This window comes from Phyllostomus hastatus, unplaced genomic scaffold (genome assembly GCF_019186645.2).
Source record: "Phyllostomus hastatus isolate PE091 unplaced genomic scaffold, TTU_PhHast_1.1 phas_scaffold_21, whole genome shotgun sequence".
Lineage (NCBI taxonomy): Eukaryota > Metazoa > Chordata > Mammalia > Chiroptera > Phyllostomidae > Phyllostomus > Phyllostomus hastatus.
The window spans coordinates 32748395-32765824 of record NW_025334017.1 but is presented as its reverse complement, the minus strand read 5'-3'; the positions used below and the strand labels follow the sequence as shown (position 1 = coordinate 32765824).

General features: G+C 38.8%; 1 protein-coding gene across 6 annotated transcripts in view; it reads left to right on the top strand.

Moving 5' to 3' along the window:
- TRPS1 (transcriptional repressor GATA binding 1) overlaps positions 1-9545 on the top strand; it is a 553804-nt gene extending 544259 nt beyond the window's left edge. For all 6 annotated transcript variants that reach the window (XM_045861057.1, XM_045861058.1, XM_045861056.1 and 3 more), the window contains one exon: positions 2954-9545. In XM_045861057.1, the coding sequence (XP_045717013.1) occupies positions 2954-4015 (1062 nt within the window). In that variant the 3' untranslated portion in view covers positions 4016-9545. The remainder of the gene's footprint in view (positions 1-2953) is intronic.
- Positions 9546-17430: the final 7885 nt, after the last annotated feature.

The following is a 17430-nucleotide window of genomic DNA, read 5'->3' as shown; positions in this document are numbered from 1 at the left end:
TCCTGGCCTTGCAGTGCCTGCCCCTGCAGTTGAACGCAGTCGCTTTGAGTGCCTGTGTGATTTATGGTGAAATGGCCTTAGACGGTAGGGGGAGATATACATGAGACCATTAGTGATGCATTACGCTCCTTTTGGTATAAAAGAGGAAAATGATTGATTTCTGGGACTTTCACATAACAATTGAACGGTTATCAGAATTTGGTGAACTTAGTGTAGATAGAAGACAGCCTTCTTAAAAAAGTTGAAAAACGCATAAATTATTTTGTTTTATTTTTAAAGGGGACTCTCCCACGTCCAGTGTAAACTACAGAGCAGGGAGAGAATGTTTATTTTCCAGTGTACCTTTGAATTTGCAAGTGTGGTCTGGCCTCTTCGAGGTCGGGCAGTCGGGCCCATTGAGCAGAGGGTTCTGAACTGGGACCTGAAAATGCGAGCTGACTCGCTGCAGCCCATGCGATGCATGTTTAGGTGCAGTATCCAAGGAGTTGAGTAGCACCCATCGGAGCAGAGTAAGGGGCGAGGTGCCTCCTGTGTTTTAAGAGCTCTAACTGGCTTCTTTTTGTGCTTCCTGGAGTACGTCCAGTAACTTCTGCCCAAATCTTAGTTAGAACCCTGTAATAAATTTTACACTGACAAATTTTCCCACCTGTACATGCGTTTGACTTCCTGACAATTTTTTTTTTCTTTTAGTTTGGAAAAGTTATCTGCTGACAAGAGCTGCCTTTAAAAATAGGAATACTCTTACTTAGTAAACAGAAGTCTGTTTCCCTCCGGCTTTTTCAACTTGTTTGGCATTTTACCTTAGCTTTTAGCACAGCCAATGAATAGCTTACAGCTACAGGGAATATAATTTTAGACAAAATGTCCTCATAAATGGACCATTGGAAGCACTCTTTAAAAAATGCATGCTGCCAACAATACTAATTAGTGCTAAACTGTTAAAATCTAACTGTTAGTTATTAGCATGTAGCTAGGAAAAATATTTTTCCCACCACCATGCTACTTTACTTTGTTTTAACCTTCACCATTTAAACACAGCAATAAGCTTCCATTTAATGAGTACTGACATTAATGATTTTAATTGAACTCTGGCCAATCATGGGCTAGGAATTAATTAAGCTACTGCCTTCCAGCTTATGATAATTTAACAACTGTGATATAAACTAAACTCTTCTTTTCACAATTATTTTAACATTTATCTCTCCAGAAACGAGATGTTTTCAGTTTTGTTTTTTTTAAGTCATGAATTTAAATACATAAAGGTTATGCTCACATTTCATGCCAGAAAGTTGTGAAAGTTTTAAAAAGGTATTACTGCTAATTTCAGGGTTCTTGATAAGATAAGATAAACACTGCACATTTTTAAAATACACATTTGAGCTCTTTATGTACCTGAATATTCCAAGCAAAAATAAGTGAACATGGCATACCCAAATGGCTGTCTTATTTTTATTGTTAAACCAACACTTGAATTGTCAATAACAAGTGTGTTATCTTTCTTTCCTTCAAAATACCTTCACAACACTAGAAATATTCCATAAAGGATTTATATTTGTTTAATTTAATATATAAACGGTACTCTTGTATTAAGCTGCATCTTTTCTAAGAGTAACTCACAAATCACACATTGTATAGATTCATATTTTATGTGGCTATTAGTTCCTGATTTCAGTAAGCCTTTAGAAAAATCAAATTTAGCTTATTAAAGCTTCCTCTAAATTTTAATCTGTAAATATGCATTCATTTATTCAACTTACTCTTTTGATTTTATAAATCAATGTTACAGCTCTTGCTATAAGTTTTTATTATAGTCTTATCTATGGATTCTAGTCATAAAATGTAAACACCTGTTGAACATATATGTATATAAGTACCAAGTATATAATGCTTAAGCCAATAAAGTTGTTAAGCTGGGTAAAAGCCAGCATTCAATTTAAATATAAAGTTAGAATGACAGATCAGATATTTGAACCAAGGCTGCGAATCAATGTAGATTTTCAACATAAAACAAATGCTTTGCCAGTCAACAAGCGCCAGCACCCCTACTGAATATAAAATATTATTAAAGGGAAAGAAATAAAAGTGAGAGGTTAAAAAAAAAACTCCCGCTGATAAGACTTTGCTTACCTGCTACCTTTCTTCATGATTCTGTCAGTTTGATTTTTCTGTGCTCTGATAGTTTATATTATGTGTTCACACTTGCTGTTATTGAGAAGAATGTATGTATTAGTCAGCTCAGGCTACCATAACAAAATACCATAGACGGGTGGCCTAAACGACAGAAGTACGTGTCCCACGGTTCTGGAGGCTGGGAGTTGGTCAGATCAGAGGGCCGGTGTCATTGGGGCCTGGGAGAGCTCTCCTGCTCCCAGAACCCCGGCTTGCAGAAAGCCGACTTGTCCCTGTGTCCTTATTCCACCTTATTTCACTCCCAAAGACCCTAGTCTTTCCAGATATAGTCACCTTAGGGATTAGAGAGTCAACCTATGAAATTGGGGGAAGACACAATTCAGTCAGTGGCAAAGCCTCATTTTTCCACAGTTTTTACCAAAACCTATCTCCCCTGGCATGATGTTGACATCCTAGCGCATGACTCAGACGTTGAGAAATATTTCAGAAAAATCACATTTCTTCAAGGAACTTTCTACACGGTTTTATCACTAAGTGATGCAATTCCAAAATCCACGGAGTTTGGAAAGCTGTTTTTAAGTAGATTAAAGTGTTCAGTCCTCCCTGCAAAGATGGGCATGATTTAATTAGGTTAACACAAGGGCACTTCGGTTTCTTCCTCTGGTCCTGCTCAAGGCAAAAGGAGGAGATTTAGTAAATCTATAACATAAAGCCTATCCTTGCTTTGAACTGAAGCATGGTTTCTATTTGTGAGGAACTGTTAATGCATTTTAATGTATTTTTAATGTTTTCCTTTTATGTATTGTGTGTGCATTCTCTGCAGACTCCCAGGCCTTTAAACATCATTAAACAAAACAACGGTGAGCAGATTATTAGGAGGAGAACAAGAAAGCGCCTTAACCCAGAGGCACTTCAGGCTGAGCAGCTCAACAAACAGCAGAGGGGTGGCAGTGAGGAGCAAGTCAATGGCAGCCCCTTAGAGAGGAGGTCAGAAGATCATTTAACGGAAAGTCACCAGAGAGAAATTCCGCTCCCCAGCCTGAGTAAATACGAAGCCCAGGGGTCATTGACTAAAAGCCATTCTGCTCAGCAGCCAGTCCTGGTCAGCCAACCTCTGGATATTCACAAAAGGATGCAACCTTTGCACATTCAGATAAAAAGTCCTCAGGAAAGTACTGGAGACCCAGGAAATAGTTCATCTGTATCTGAAGGGAAAGGAAGTTCTGAGAGAGGCAGTCCCATTGAAAAGTACATGAGACCTGCAAAGCACCCCAATTATTCACCACCAGGCAGCCCTATTGAAAAGTACCAGTACCCCCTTTTTGGACTCCCCTTTGTACATAATGACTTCCAGAGTGAAGCTGATTGGCTGCGGTTCTGGAGTAAATATAAGCTCTCCGTTCCTGGGAATCCGCACTACTTGAGTCATGTGCCTGGCCTACCAAATCCTTGCCAAAACTATGTGCCTTATCCCACCTTCAATCTGCCTCCTCATTTTTCAGCTGTCGGATCAGACAATGACATTCCTCTAGATTTGGCGATCAAGCATTCCAGACCTGGGCCAACTGCAAACGGTGCCTCCAAGGAAAAAACGAAGGCGCCCTCAAATGTAAAAAATGAAGGTCCCTTGAATGTAGTAAAAACAGAGAAAGTTGATAGAAGTACTCAAGATGAACTTTCAACAAAATGTGTGCACTGTGGCATTGTCTTTCTGGATGAAGTGATGTATGCATTGCATATGAGTTGCCATGGTGACAGTGGACCTTTCCAGTGCAGCATATGCCAGCATCTTTGCACGGACAAATACGACTTTACAACTCATATCCAGAGAGGCCTGCATAGGAACAATGCACAAGCGGAAAAAAATGGGAAACCTAAAGAGTAAAAAACCTTAGCACTTAGCACAATTAAATAGAAATAGGTTTTCTTGATGGGAATTCAATAGCTTGTAATGTCTTATGAAGACCTATTAAAAAAAAATACTTCATAGAGCCTGCCTTATCCAACACGAAATTCCCTTCTCTTATTATTCTTTCTTTTGATGAGTAGGTTACCGAGATTAAAAAGTGAGACAAATGGTCAGTGAGAAAAAAAAAATGAAAGATGGTAAATAATCACGTTCCGGAACCTAGTAAGTCAAACCATCTTGGCGAACGTGTATGGTAGATACCATCCATAAGAAGTATCACCAGACTATAATTCTTATGTTTGTAAAGAACAAGATCAAAGCTGTCCAGAATTTGAAAGGGTTTACATACCATGAGTCTAAAGCAGTATTGGGCTGGCCATTGGCCCGTTTGCTCAGAAACCCATAAATTGTTGCCTAAATTTAGAAATACCATAAGACCCTAGGCAGAGGAGGAGAACGCTAATCTCCAGGGCAGTGAAAGGAAGACGGCGCCCTCTTACGTCAGCCTCCTCTCGTTGACCGTGTTCCCGGTTGAGACCTAGACATGCGAGCTGGGGTTGCCCTTGGGGCGAGAGCAGCGAGAAGTGTGACCAACGGCGGCGCAGCGGTTTGGGCCAGCCCTGCCTGTACATACACACGCACACCCTCTCTGATATTTTTGTCCTTAGATGTTCGGATACTCCTTTCGAAAGTAGTTCTTTTGTTTGCATTTTAGGTTCATTTTGTCCAAATATATATGCATTTTTAAAACCAGTGTCCTCAGTGCTTATGTAGTAATTTTATTTTAGCCAGATATTTCTTTCTTGTCTGTGACGAACCAGTGTGGATTTGTTTTTGAAGCCTCCTCGTGGTCACTAATCTCACTTGGCACATTGTAACTAAAGGGATCCCCTCAGTTCCAGACTAGACGGATACAAAAGTGCAGACCATGGGCTTAATTGGTTTAGAACACATGGTATTTCTCCACCAGGTAACCTGCTGTATTTATTTATTTTCTTTTGGTTACATATAATTTCCAAACTTTGTGGTCAGGCAGCGTCTAAGGTTACGTTCCCACAGACTGGCGGTGTGTGTACCAATCAGTCCCTTCATTAGGTTTATACAGGTTTAGTTAAGTAGCATTAAATAGGATTCTTAGAAGTATGTCTTCATAGTACTTTTAATACTTAAGGCTTTGTAAAACTATCCATGAAGGGAAAGCTCCTCAGCATAACTGCTCAGGGAAATAGGGCTAAATAACTGAACATTAAATAATTGGTTAAAGGTGCTGTTAGTCGAGCCTCAATGCTTGCTACAAGGATGTATGTACAAGGACTGACTTTAATAATTTGCATTATATTGTCCCAACCAGTAGTTTATTTTTTGCCACGGAGATGTAGAAGATATTACAAGCTACTGGATGCACTGTCAGATTAACTTATTTCATTAAAGAAGTTGGGAGAACAAATAGGAAAAAAAAACTTATTTTTCTAGTAAATATTAATGTATTACATTTCAAATAATGGTGCCTGACATATTGAATAATTATTTTCTACAGTGTACGTATGCAACAAAGATATTCCATCATGCATTAGAGTCAGTTCTGGCTCTGCCTAGCTGTTTACATTTGCAAATGTAGCAAACAAGGTAATGAAGCAACTATTTCTATTGCGGTAGATATCTTTTTGTGTGTGTGTATGTGTGTGTGTGCATTACAATTGTAAACGGTAACATGAAACAAATGAAAGTTCTTGATATAAATGGTATGGAAAACAAGAAGGAATTGAAAATATTTTTATGCCTACTTAGGAAAAAAAGGGTAGCACTATTCATTCCAAGTACTTTTTTTTTATTTTTAAGCTCTTAACTCACATTGTTATGCTTAAAATGATAAACATATATCCTCTTTTTATTGCTTTGTCTATGTTTCAGATGAAACATTTCGGAAATTATTTTGATGAGTGCTGCTGGAATCCGCAGCGCTGATGTTTTTATTGCATTCTGTAGTCGCATTTGCACTCCATTTTTTACATTAATTTGCAGTTGCTTTGTATTGTTTTGTTTTGTTTGGGGTTTTGTTTCTTTTTCACAGTGCCAGGTCTCCGGTTCTTAAAAGTGAACGGCAGGTAGAGTTCAACCAGTTCGTGACTGTTGTAGTGAATGAACTTAAACATGTCTTTCTGGTGTCGTGTTGTCATTTCCATTCTGCATTTTTTTTTTTGTTTTCATGTAAAAAAAAAAGACAGACAGACAGAGAAAGAAAGAAATCAGGACTAAGCCTTCTGCTTCAGTTTCATTTTTTTAAAGGGCTCTATTCCGATCTCACCTGTTGCGTAGCTCTAACATTCACAGAGACTGAAATAAAGAGGTGGAATGAGGAGCTTCGACACTCAAATGACGTGATGTAATTTATCTTTCTTAAGAATGTAACGACTGTATCTCAAATGGACAGGCAGACTTGAGAGGTGGCAAGTAAACATTAAAAAAAGAGAAGAGAGAGAGAGAGATTTCCCAGACAATAACAGTATTTAGTTTTCTTAGTAAAAAGGCTGGTAACAAAGTGCATGCTGGCAGTCCTCAAGCAACAGTGGATGTGGAATGCTGACATCAGCAAAATACCTGAGGTGTGGTTCAGGTGGGCAACATTACAGGTAGGACTTCTGGGGTGAAACGACTCCATCAGCAGTTTCTTCAGCATGTCAGACACAGATAGGTTGCTCACTGTTGGCAGGCATGCCTTTTGCTTTTCATGGGTTTTTTTTTTCCTCAGTCAGACCTGGTAGTGATGTTTAGCATTGGAAAATACATATCACTGTTCTTGGAATATTTATGGCTAATCTACTTTCAGTAGAATGTTCTTGGATAGCAATGCCATGCTAGATCTTACTCCTTTATTATTATTTTCATTTTCATTTTCACTTTTGTTGTTATACATATTTTGAGAGAGAAGAGGTTGGGCTTTTCTAAAAAGATGAAAATATAACACTAAAATACCCCTTATTTTTTGACTTACAAGAGCCTTTGTTCCATCTTTCAAAATACATTACAAAAATGATTATTTTTACTTTAGTTGGTTTTAAGACATCATTTTGTCTTAAATCGTGACTTTTAAATGAGCTGTTTAGGTACTTATTTTTTTTTTTGAAGACTTTCGAGATGGTTTAGGAATTTCCCCTCTTGGAAGAGGCTTCCCGCTGTGGTGAAAACTGTAAGCCAGCTAAACCTATATGCCATTTACAAACTCTAAGCCCTTTACAAGTAATTGTCTATGCTCTGAATCACCTTCGGATCAAACTGTAGGCCAAAACCAGCTCATGTAGTCGCGTTCTCCCTTTTCTCACTCTCTCTCCGTTCCTCTCTCACCCGTATACCCATGACTCTGTTGGGAACAGAAACATCCTCGAGAGCCAGCCCACCTCGCAAGGCTGTGGACTGAGAGACACTACACGACTCGAAGCAACGAGAAAAGGATGGAGCTCTAAACATTCACTCGTTCACTCTGTAGTACAGGAGGGAGAGCGTATATGCCCTTCTTTCCACATGACACGCTGAGATGTTCTTTTTTAAAAAACCCGTTTTGAAGACAGTGATGTTTTGTTCTAAATGGTTCTCTTTTAGTAACGGTAGATTTTAGAAAACAAGCATGGGGATTCTTTTCTGAGATGATATTAATGAGAAGAAGAAAAAGGTGATTGTCTTTAACAGCTCTTTGTGGAAGCCTGTGGTAGCACATTATAATTGCACGTGTGCACATAATCTCTTATGATCCAATGCAAATGCAGCTCCAAAAAAATATTAAATGTATATATATTTTTAAATGCCTGAGGGTATACGTTGTTCTTAAGAAATTGAAGAGTATCCGTACTGCTATTGAAATAATTATTAGCCTACTGCTATGTGGCTGCAAAACATCACAAGGTGACCTGTTTTGAGACCTCTGAACTGCCTGCCCGTTGAGTTAGTGAACGTGAACGCAGCTCTGGAGGGGGAATGTCTGTCATTCATTGGTGGAAGCATGGAGCAAAGAAGCTGGCGTTCAGCCTCTGGGCTGTGCCCCAGCCTTTTGCCTAAAGTTTACACAAGCTCACAGCTTCCTGTCTTCGGGTGGAGGGCCACGGCAGAACACGCAAGACGTCTTTGGTGAGCAAGTAGTTACAAGCTTGCCCTCCTAGATCACAGGAGAAAACCGGAGGAACTGAAATGCATCCTGAATAGGAATCTTAGCTATGCTAACCAAAGGTAGGTACTATTAGGTGGGATTCTATCAACAGGCAACTGTACACGAGAGGAGAATAGAAAGACATGCATCAAGACTCTGAAGGGCTGTGTTATTTTCCCAAAGAAAGACTTGGCCAAGGGCAGAAGGCATAGCTGCTTTGAAGAGCACTTCCTTTTGGTTTCCCAATTACTGTTTCGTAGACAGTGGACTCACGTGTTCCTGATAGTGGTTGTTGAGAAAGCACCCACGGTTGTTTGCAGTAATTAGGACCTCTGGAAGATGCTAGGGCAGAGTTGTGTCAAGTCAGGGATGAAGAAAATGTGAAATTCGACATTGACTCCCACGCGGAAAACTGGACAATGTGTGCTCGTGTGTCGTTCTCTTGAAGGGAGAGGTAGAGCTGTAAGCTTCACTCCGTCCTGCACCAGGGAAGAGCAAAGTCCCTTTTCGTGGAAATAACGTGTATCCTTCATCCGAGGAAATGGTCCCTCAAGATCCCTAAGTCCCAAAACTGTATTCTGATTTTCCCCCTGGTTGTCTTTTCATTATATGACCTGCAGCAAATCACTTTTTCTTTTTGTGCCTCAGGTTCCTCACCTGTAAAATGGAAAAAAATATATATTAATAATAATAATATTAATAATAATAATAATGGTTATGTAGTACTTGTTTGTAAAGCACTTTGAGATCCTTGGTTGAAAGGCACGGTGGCAGTGCCAAGTATTATTATATGGCCAAGGGGCTTATTTAAACTCTCAGTTCCCGAGGGCCAGGAACAGTTGGGGTCATTTGTGTTAGGGGTGAGCTGTAAATACCGTATCTAGACAGCCTATAGTGTTGGCTATGAAGACGCAAACTATCCCAAGGCTGATAAAACCATCATTTTTAATGGCTACCAATAAGGCAAATATCACAATCAATGCCAAATTCCTTAGGGTGGACAGTTTGACAATATGGATCATTTGGGGGGTGGGATGGGAGTGGGAAACATCTCAAAATGCCAATGTAAAATTAACTTTACAGCAATATTCACCAGCAGAAAATGTCTTTCATATGGAATGATTTCATGTTGCTAAGAAAAAGTTCAATTTGTAGTCCTGATTTGAATATTAGAATGTTGGCTATAATAGTTCTGTTCTTACAACACATGGAATTTTTTTTTTGTTTTATTTAATTTTGTTTTCATAGTGCATGTTCATTTCTACTCACAAACATGTTCTTGGTGTATTTCTTATGCAAACAATCTTCAGGCAGCAAAGATGTCTGTTACATCTAAACTTGAATAATAAAGTTTTACCACCAGTTACACACGATGGTGTTGGTATGGTTTATATGGATTCACTTTCATCTGTGTGGCAATAGGAAGTTCACACCATTGTAACATATAGACAGGCTCTGGTGAATTGAAATGGTGAAATCAAATCACCGTTAAGAAACATGACTAAGGTTGAAAAGCCTGGATTCTCTCGATTTGTTTTGTTTTGCTAATTTTTTTAACCAATTCAATCCCTTATTGATAGATTTTGTGTAAAAAAATATATTAGTTTCTTTAGGAAGATCGACAATAAAAATTGTGTTCATTTCAAAAACACTTACTGAGTATCCAGTATTGAGTGTTGAGTATGGGTCAGTGATTGTTACAATATGTGAAAACTCCAGGTATTGAAGTTTAACCTTGATGCCATTCAATAGCCCGTGTGAATATGATATGAAGATCCTGATAAGTCGTTTCAAGATGTTTATATTAACATATTGCATGCCTTGTGTGTTTGGTTAAAGTGAAATTAATCAGTGGTGTTTCCTGAGGATGGTTTTTGGAAAGAAGGAAGAGGCAGTAGAAACCCATGTAGGAAAGAACCTGAGAAGATTCACCCAAATGCTTTTAACCAACAGGAAAAACACAAAAAGCACAGGGCATAACATATAAAAATGACTCATTGCTTTAGAATATTCGTTTATAAAATTTCAAATTAATTAGTATCTACCCTCGCACCATCTTCATTTCTCACTTTTTGTAAACCTAAATTAACAAATCCTGTCTTTATTTTTGTCTGACTCTTTCTCTTCTCCCTTGTTTTGGAAACAGCCGCCTTGAGGCTTTGAAGGGCTTTTGTCATGGTAACACGCTTGTTTAGAAGCTGGAGGCAACATTCTGTAGAGGAGAGCCCGGTAACAATGTGGTACTTTTTTTCTTACATAGAATCTGTGGTTCTTGTATCAGGGGCCACTTTTCAGATAAAGCTGAATATAGTTTGTTCTCACCCAGGACCGTCAGAATCCCGTGTAGGGAGAAATAGGTCATCAGCTATTTACTGCTGTCAGAGGGGAGAGAAGGGTTGGGTCAGGACGGCCAGCCTCCAGCACCTTTTGGTGTCCCATCTCGCAGGGCAGAGCAGCACTCAGCAACTCTGTTGCACACAGCGGGGGAGTGGCCTGCGGGGGTGGGGGGAAGCCTGCTGGATGGGGACTTCGGGAGCTGGAGGTCTGTATAAAGGTAGCCTTCCCTTGGCCCTCGGAACATTGCCAAGCTGACGCGTGTTCCCAGATCTTCAGTTTTCTAGAACTGGACAAAGGGAATGTTACATAGAATCTAATTTTTAATGTCAGTGTCTGCCTTTAAAAGAAATACTGCAAGCCAAACAAAACGCTTGTTAGGAGTAAACCTCACCCGTAGATTGGCAGAGTGTGACCCCTGGAGCTTGAACAATAGCGAACTCTGGTAACTGCAGGGAGGAAACTGGGCAGAGGGCTGAGGTTAGCTGCAGTCCCTCTGGGTTTTGTCTCAGATCCCAGGCTTCTCCTGCTCTGCCAGAAAGTCCGAAAGCACTGGGGCGGCAGCACCTGCCTGATTCTTTCAGAGCAAATCTGCTTCAGACGACAAACATTTGCACAGAGGAGAAATAAGCCCAATTTTTTGAACGCAGTTCTAATTACTTTGTCCGGTTGCTCTCCCTCTTTGTAGCCCCAAGTACAACTTTTCTTCTTTCACCATGCTGGTATGAACAAAAAACTACCGAAAACAATTAAAAGTTGCAAAAGTTAAATGTTCAGCCATGTCTAAGATGTCCTTATTATATCCCTCTCCATGTCATATTTTAGAGTGAAACTAACAAAAGTAAACCATACCAGTAAATGGAAAGGAGGGGTTTTCATGTTATAGTTGATGGCTTTTAATGGATAAAGAACTTTTAAAAATAGAAATAAGTAATTTTATAATAAAATATTTTGCTAGTTTTATAATACTCTTTAATATACTCAGGATATCAGTAATCTGAAAGTCACCTTTGATAAATGCTGCAGTGTTTGTATAGAATATATCTTATAAGGTAGCAACCCGTTCTTTCCACTTCCAGCTCAATAACAACAGCAAGCGATGAACCAACACTAAATTTTCTCTTTAGGTTAGCTGTCGAGACTTGGATAGCAAGAGCTATTAAAGAGAAAATATAATAGAAACATTTTAACTGTTTCCATAAATAGAAGATACATTTCCACATTAAATCTGCATCAGCATTAACCTGTAAGCAATTTCCCAGGAATATTTATGAACAGAAGACCCGCAAATACATCACAGACTCATTCTCAGAATATGTGCCACCTCTTATGTGAAACTGGTGTCTCCCCTCATCGTGTTCACACATTAGTCGATTTTTTAATGTAATGTGCAACCAGCGGTATGTTCTTCAAGCCCAAATTTCCTCACACGCTTTCTTTCCACACGACGTGTTATTCCCCAAGGAATTAATGTATCATACCAAGCTCAACTTGGTATGATCATGATGGTTGGTTTCTATAATTTTATTTCTTACAATTGCCTTGATGATGGTTTTCTCTAGTGAAACTGTTATTGCCATGCATTTGTTCTTGGGGGTGACACACAGGACAAGCCCAGGCATCGTGTATTTATTCAGTAAATACCAATTGATGTGGATATCAATGGATGGGGCCTTTACTATGTACCAGGCACTATCGCAGGCTTTTGGACTATGTCAATGAGAGAAAGCAGGCTCAAACTCCTGTTTATGTGGAAGGAAGACAGACAATAAACATACATATAAGATAAATAAGTATGTGAATACCATTTCATGTTAGAAGAGGGTAGATTCTTTAGAGAAAAATAAGGGGAGGAGGGTGATGGACGTCATATTCAGTATAGTCTTCAGTTAAGCCCAGACTTAAAGGAGGGCGTGGCAGAGTAAGCAGCTGGTGCAAAGGCCCTGAGATGGGAGAATTACGTGGTAAGTTCATGAAACCGAGGAGGCCAGTGTGGCTGGCTGGGTAGGGTAAACCTCGGGGGAGAGTATTTAGAAATTCACTCAGATGCCAAAATGGAGGTGGGAGGAAATCAGATGAGTCAGGACACTGTAGGCCCTCGTGAGGGTTGTGTCTTACTCTGCCTGAAGTGGGGAAATAGGACAGTGTTTTGAGTAGAGGAGTGTTACTTGACTTATGTTTTAATGGAACCATTCTCCTCTGTCTGAAACAAATCACAGGAGGTAAGAATACAAGGGGAGAAGCAAGGAGCCCAGGTTGGAAGCTCATTTACTAATCTCGACAAGAGATGTGAGGAGTAAAGAAGCAGTTAAAATTCCAGAGACCGTTTTGAAAATACAGCAAACTAGGCCTGGATGAGGGAGAAAGGAGAGGGAGGGTGAGGGAGAAAGAGAAGAGTCAAAAATTATTCCGAGACTTTTGGTCTGAGCAACTGGAAGAATAGATTAAACTGGTCATTTTTGGAGTGGGAAAGCAATGGAGTTCAATTTTGGACAAGCTACGTTTAAGATCCAAATAAAAAGGTCAAGTAGACTCTTAGATCTGAATTTGGAGTTGGAAGTTAGATAGCCTTGGCATGTAGACAGGATTTAAAGTCATGGTAGTGGCTGAGATAATCGAGGGAGTGTGGAATTAGAGAAGGAAATATGCCCAATATCTGAAGTCATGGAAATGAGGAGACACGAGCAACAGAAACCAAGGATGGAGGGCCTGTGAGCCAGAAGGTAAACCCAGAGAGGAAGGCATCCTGAAAACAAGGGAAAATAAAACAAGGAGGGAGTGATTGATCTAGAACATGCTGCTAATAGGTCAAGCAGGATTAATACAGAAAATTGATCATTAGCTTTAATAAATGAAGGTCACCCACAGAGTGGGCTCTATCATTTGTGGGGCCTGGAGCAAACTGAGTATTCAGGTCCCTATGTCCAAAAATTAAGAATTTCAGGATGGTGATAGAGTTCTGGTGTACAGTGCCTGGACAGGAGCAGTTGGATTGGTGAGGTGGGTGTGGAAGCTTGTTGAAGTAAATTGAAGAGAGACTAGGAAGAGAGGCTTGGAGAACTAAGAACAGAAACCATCTGAGGAACTTGGGTCAAAAGGAGATCAGAATGAAGGCTTGATAACTGGCACGAGATGTTGAGTCAACAGAGCCTGTTTTTGTTCTGTTCTGGTTTAGAATGGGAGAAATAACACGTTCCTTTGCTACAGAGGGTGGTTCAGTAGGGAAGGCCTTACTCATTCATCTTACGAGAGAGAGGAGAAAATAGCTGTGGTGATGTTCTTTAGTGGGTGGGAAGGTGAGAGGAAATAGGATCTTATGCTGAAGTGGAGAGGGTGACTTTAAAAAAGAAATGGATAGTTCGCACTCATAGTCAGTTGGCAAAGCAGACTGTGCAGACATAGAGGTTGATACATGTGTGGATGTGATAGCTGAGTCCCCGAAAACTCTATTTTCTTGATAAAAAAAAAATTTTTTGAGGCACTCCTGTTTTGCTTATTACTCCATTTAGAAGTCCAAGGCACTCTGTGGGAAACATGTCTCAATGCCATTTGGGTATCGGGATAAAGTCAGAAAACTCACTTGACTGAAGCCGGTATTTGTATCTCCCTTTAAAAATTGCTGTTGTAAAAATCTGCGCCCACATGTTCATTCTGTTAAGTCAGTTCAAAAATATTATTTCTTATTTTCCTGAATTTTAACAAATATTGTTTAAACCACAGCATGCACCTTGTCTCACACAAATAGGGACACCACAGGGAGAACAGAGTACTTCGTTTCCCTCGATAGGATCTTACAAATTTCTGGAGATGCACCCAGTCACATGCAGGATTTTACCAAGGTTTCCTTGGGGTTGGTTTTTTCCAGTGAATACATTCCAGTTTGTTGAGTATTGGTTCTGGACTCAGAACCATGCAAGAGCAGTAAAAGACAAATGAGTTAAAATTTGGGGCAACCTTGACTGATCCACAAATGTACAGTTAAGTTACAAGGTTGCTTAGTTATAAACATTTTCTCACTTCAGAATATTTTCTGAACCTTTAGTTGTTGCCTTTCATTTCATTACTCATTTTAGCACCCTTAACAAAAAATTCTTTCCATTATCTTAATAAAGTTGTATTAAAATATTAGGAGAAACTTACCTGGGTATTTCCACTATGACTTTTAAAAATGAGATAATTGTTCATGGGAAAAGCTTTGCTTATTTGTTAAAAGTGCAACTTCTAAGTAACTTCTTATCTAATAGGGGTAAGTTCTAAGAAAGCACTTAGAAAGGATAACTTGCCTTAGATATAAAATAAAATAAAAATAAAGACCTGAAATCCAAAATGAAGTAAACTTCAGTGATCTACAGATGCTTTAGAGAATGAAATTTGTGTAGTTTTTCCTACAATGTATTGTTCTTTAACTTGTAGTCCAGCAAGTAGCCAGTGATATCAATGAGGTCTTGTTTTCTTTTCCTATGTATTTATTTATTTGATTATAATTCCTTGGGCTTTGTTTTGTTTTGGCCGCAGCAGCTGTCTTGCTCTGGAATCCAGCAATCACACACATGCAAGTCGCCTCACTGGCAACGACAATTGTGTACCGTCATTGAAAAACACAATTGAAGTGCATTGCCAAGTACACTTACATTACTGACAGATGATGGCAATTAGGGCTTCAGTATTCTCAAATGCAGTGGAAAAACTTTTTTCTGAATTGGTGCCAGTTTGTCCTGATTTCCTGGACAGTCTCATACTTAGAGCCTGCCGTTAAGCTTTCCTGGATGTCTTGGGTTGTGGTTGTTCACAGCAGGAGAATGGGGAAACCTTTCTCACTCGATGCCTTTCAAATACTATTACCTTACTGGCATCCAACTGTCTGAAAGGAGATAGATTGCCATTTCTTTTTGAAGACATGGGATTCTTTCTTTTGAATTCTAGTATTCCTTTTTTTATGGTATAAAGAGGTAAAAAATATTTTACCTTTTTTAATTTTTAATTTTTATTTTTTAATTGTTGTTCAAGTACAGTGGTCTCCACTTTCCCGCCACCACTTCTCCCCGCCCCACCCACCCCCACCTCCCACCCTCAATCCTCCGCCCTTTGGCTTTGTCCACGGGTCCTTTGTACATGACTTGGGATTCTTGATGATCCCCAGTTTTCTTTGCTACTTGAAACATTGTTTCAGGAAACTAAAGTTTGGTACAAACAAAACTTCCAGGAGCATTTTCTTTGACTCAAATCAAAAGACTAAACACCTTAACATACTCTTAGTAGACATATTTTCATTTCAATTAGTTAAGTTTAAAGACGGACACATCATTTTAACAAGGCACATTCCAGAATGTCTCTTTCCCAGACTACAAGCACTCAAGTATTGAAGCCACTAAAACTTCCCCCTTTTAACCTTCCTGCCCTCAACCACTTTAATTTCAAAACCAAACTCTAAAATGTTATGTAATTAACAAGAATTGTTCTCTTCAAGACAAACGCCAATATGCAGCTCTGTTGATGGTTAACTCAGTTATAGAATGTTCTTTTATGTAGAAATAGATGTTTAGTATTTCTTAAAGGCACAAACACCCAGAGAAAAAGAGCACTGTTTGTTGGCACATGCCATTGTCATGGTCATTTTAACATCGTCATTTTAACCAAGGAAATATAAATCAACATTTTAAAAGGATTAATACTCTGCATTGTGTTTAACTTTTTTTTTATGACTTAAAAAAAAGACATGAGAGATAACAACAACTAAAACTAAATCACAACCTGAAAAGTTGTTTTGGCATGCTGACTTCTATTTAGGGGGCAATTTGTGTGAAAACCTCAGAAAACATTTATAATAAACAGTTCCCATAATTTCAAAAACTTGAGATGCTACTATTGAATATTTAGAATCTAATCAGCCACCAAAGAAATTTTTATTTTCCTTTTTTAAAACTATTTTCCCCTAAAGTCATGTTTATTAATATAAATAAATACACAGTAATACACTGCATTTAAGCAAGTCAGTTTACACATAATCTGCCATTTACCACTTACCAAACATGCAAAGTTGATAAAAGCAGACAACCAGTGCAATCTGCACAGTCTTCCTGTAAGCTAAAAACCCAAGGCTGGCTGGCTCCTTGGGGCTCCTATACAGATTCTCTCATGCAAAGAATTGAACCCCACACCTGTTAATGGGGTTCTCTTTCCCATGATGACTGAATCAACTTAGCCTTCCCCACAAACTTTCTAAAAATGGGTTCCCGGTGTATGGTGTTCTGTCCCAATGGGTTTGGCGGTCAATAAAATAACTAAATCCATATTTATTTTTAGATTTTCAAAACCTCTCTCAAATGCTACAAACAAAAAATATAATCCTCACAAAGACAGCACATGCAAAAGTTTTCATGAATTCATTCTAGAGAGAACCAGCAATATGACAAAGCTGGTTCAAAACAGGATCTGAAACACTGAAAACAAATGCTGAAATAAGATTGCTAAATTAGATACAGCATGGTTCATGTCCTGCTTGGCAATAATGATCATCATCTCCTGGGGTTATCTTCATTACTGGATAGAAACCATTTGCATCTCCTTTGGACAAAAAGTCATTGAGACTGATCAATTTTCTATAAGGTAACTTTATAGAGACATAAAATAATAATGAATAGTTATATTCTTCTGGAGACTATAATGATAATAAACCTTAAGATAATAAACCTTTCAGATCATTCTTAGTATGAGCTTAGAGGATCCACTAGTTACTTTTGTCCTTTTCCAAATTTAGTTATTCTTGACAAAAATATAGCAGAATTTTTTAAAATTAAAATATTTGCAGCTTTCCATAGTATGTAGTTTGTGAAAATGAAAGTTACATCTCCCTGTGAGTTGTGCTATGAACTACAGTTATATAAAACAACATGAATGTACCTTTTTTACAGGAAACAAT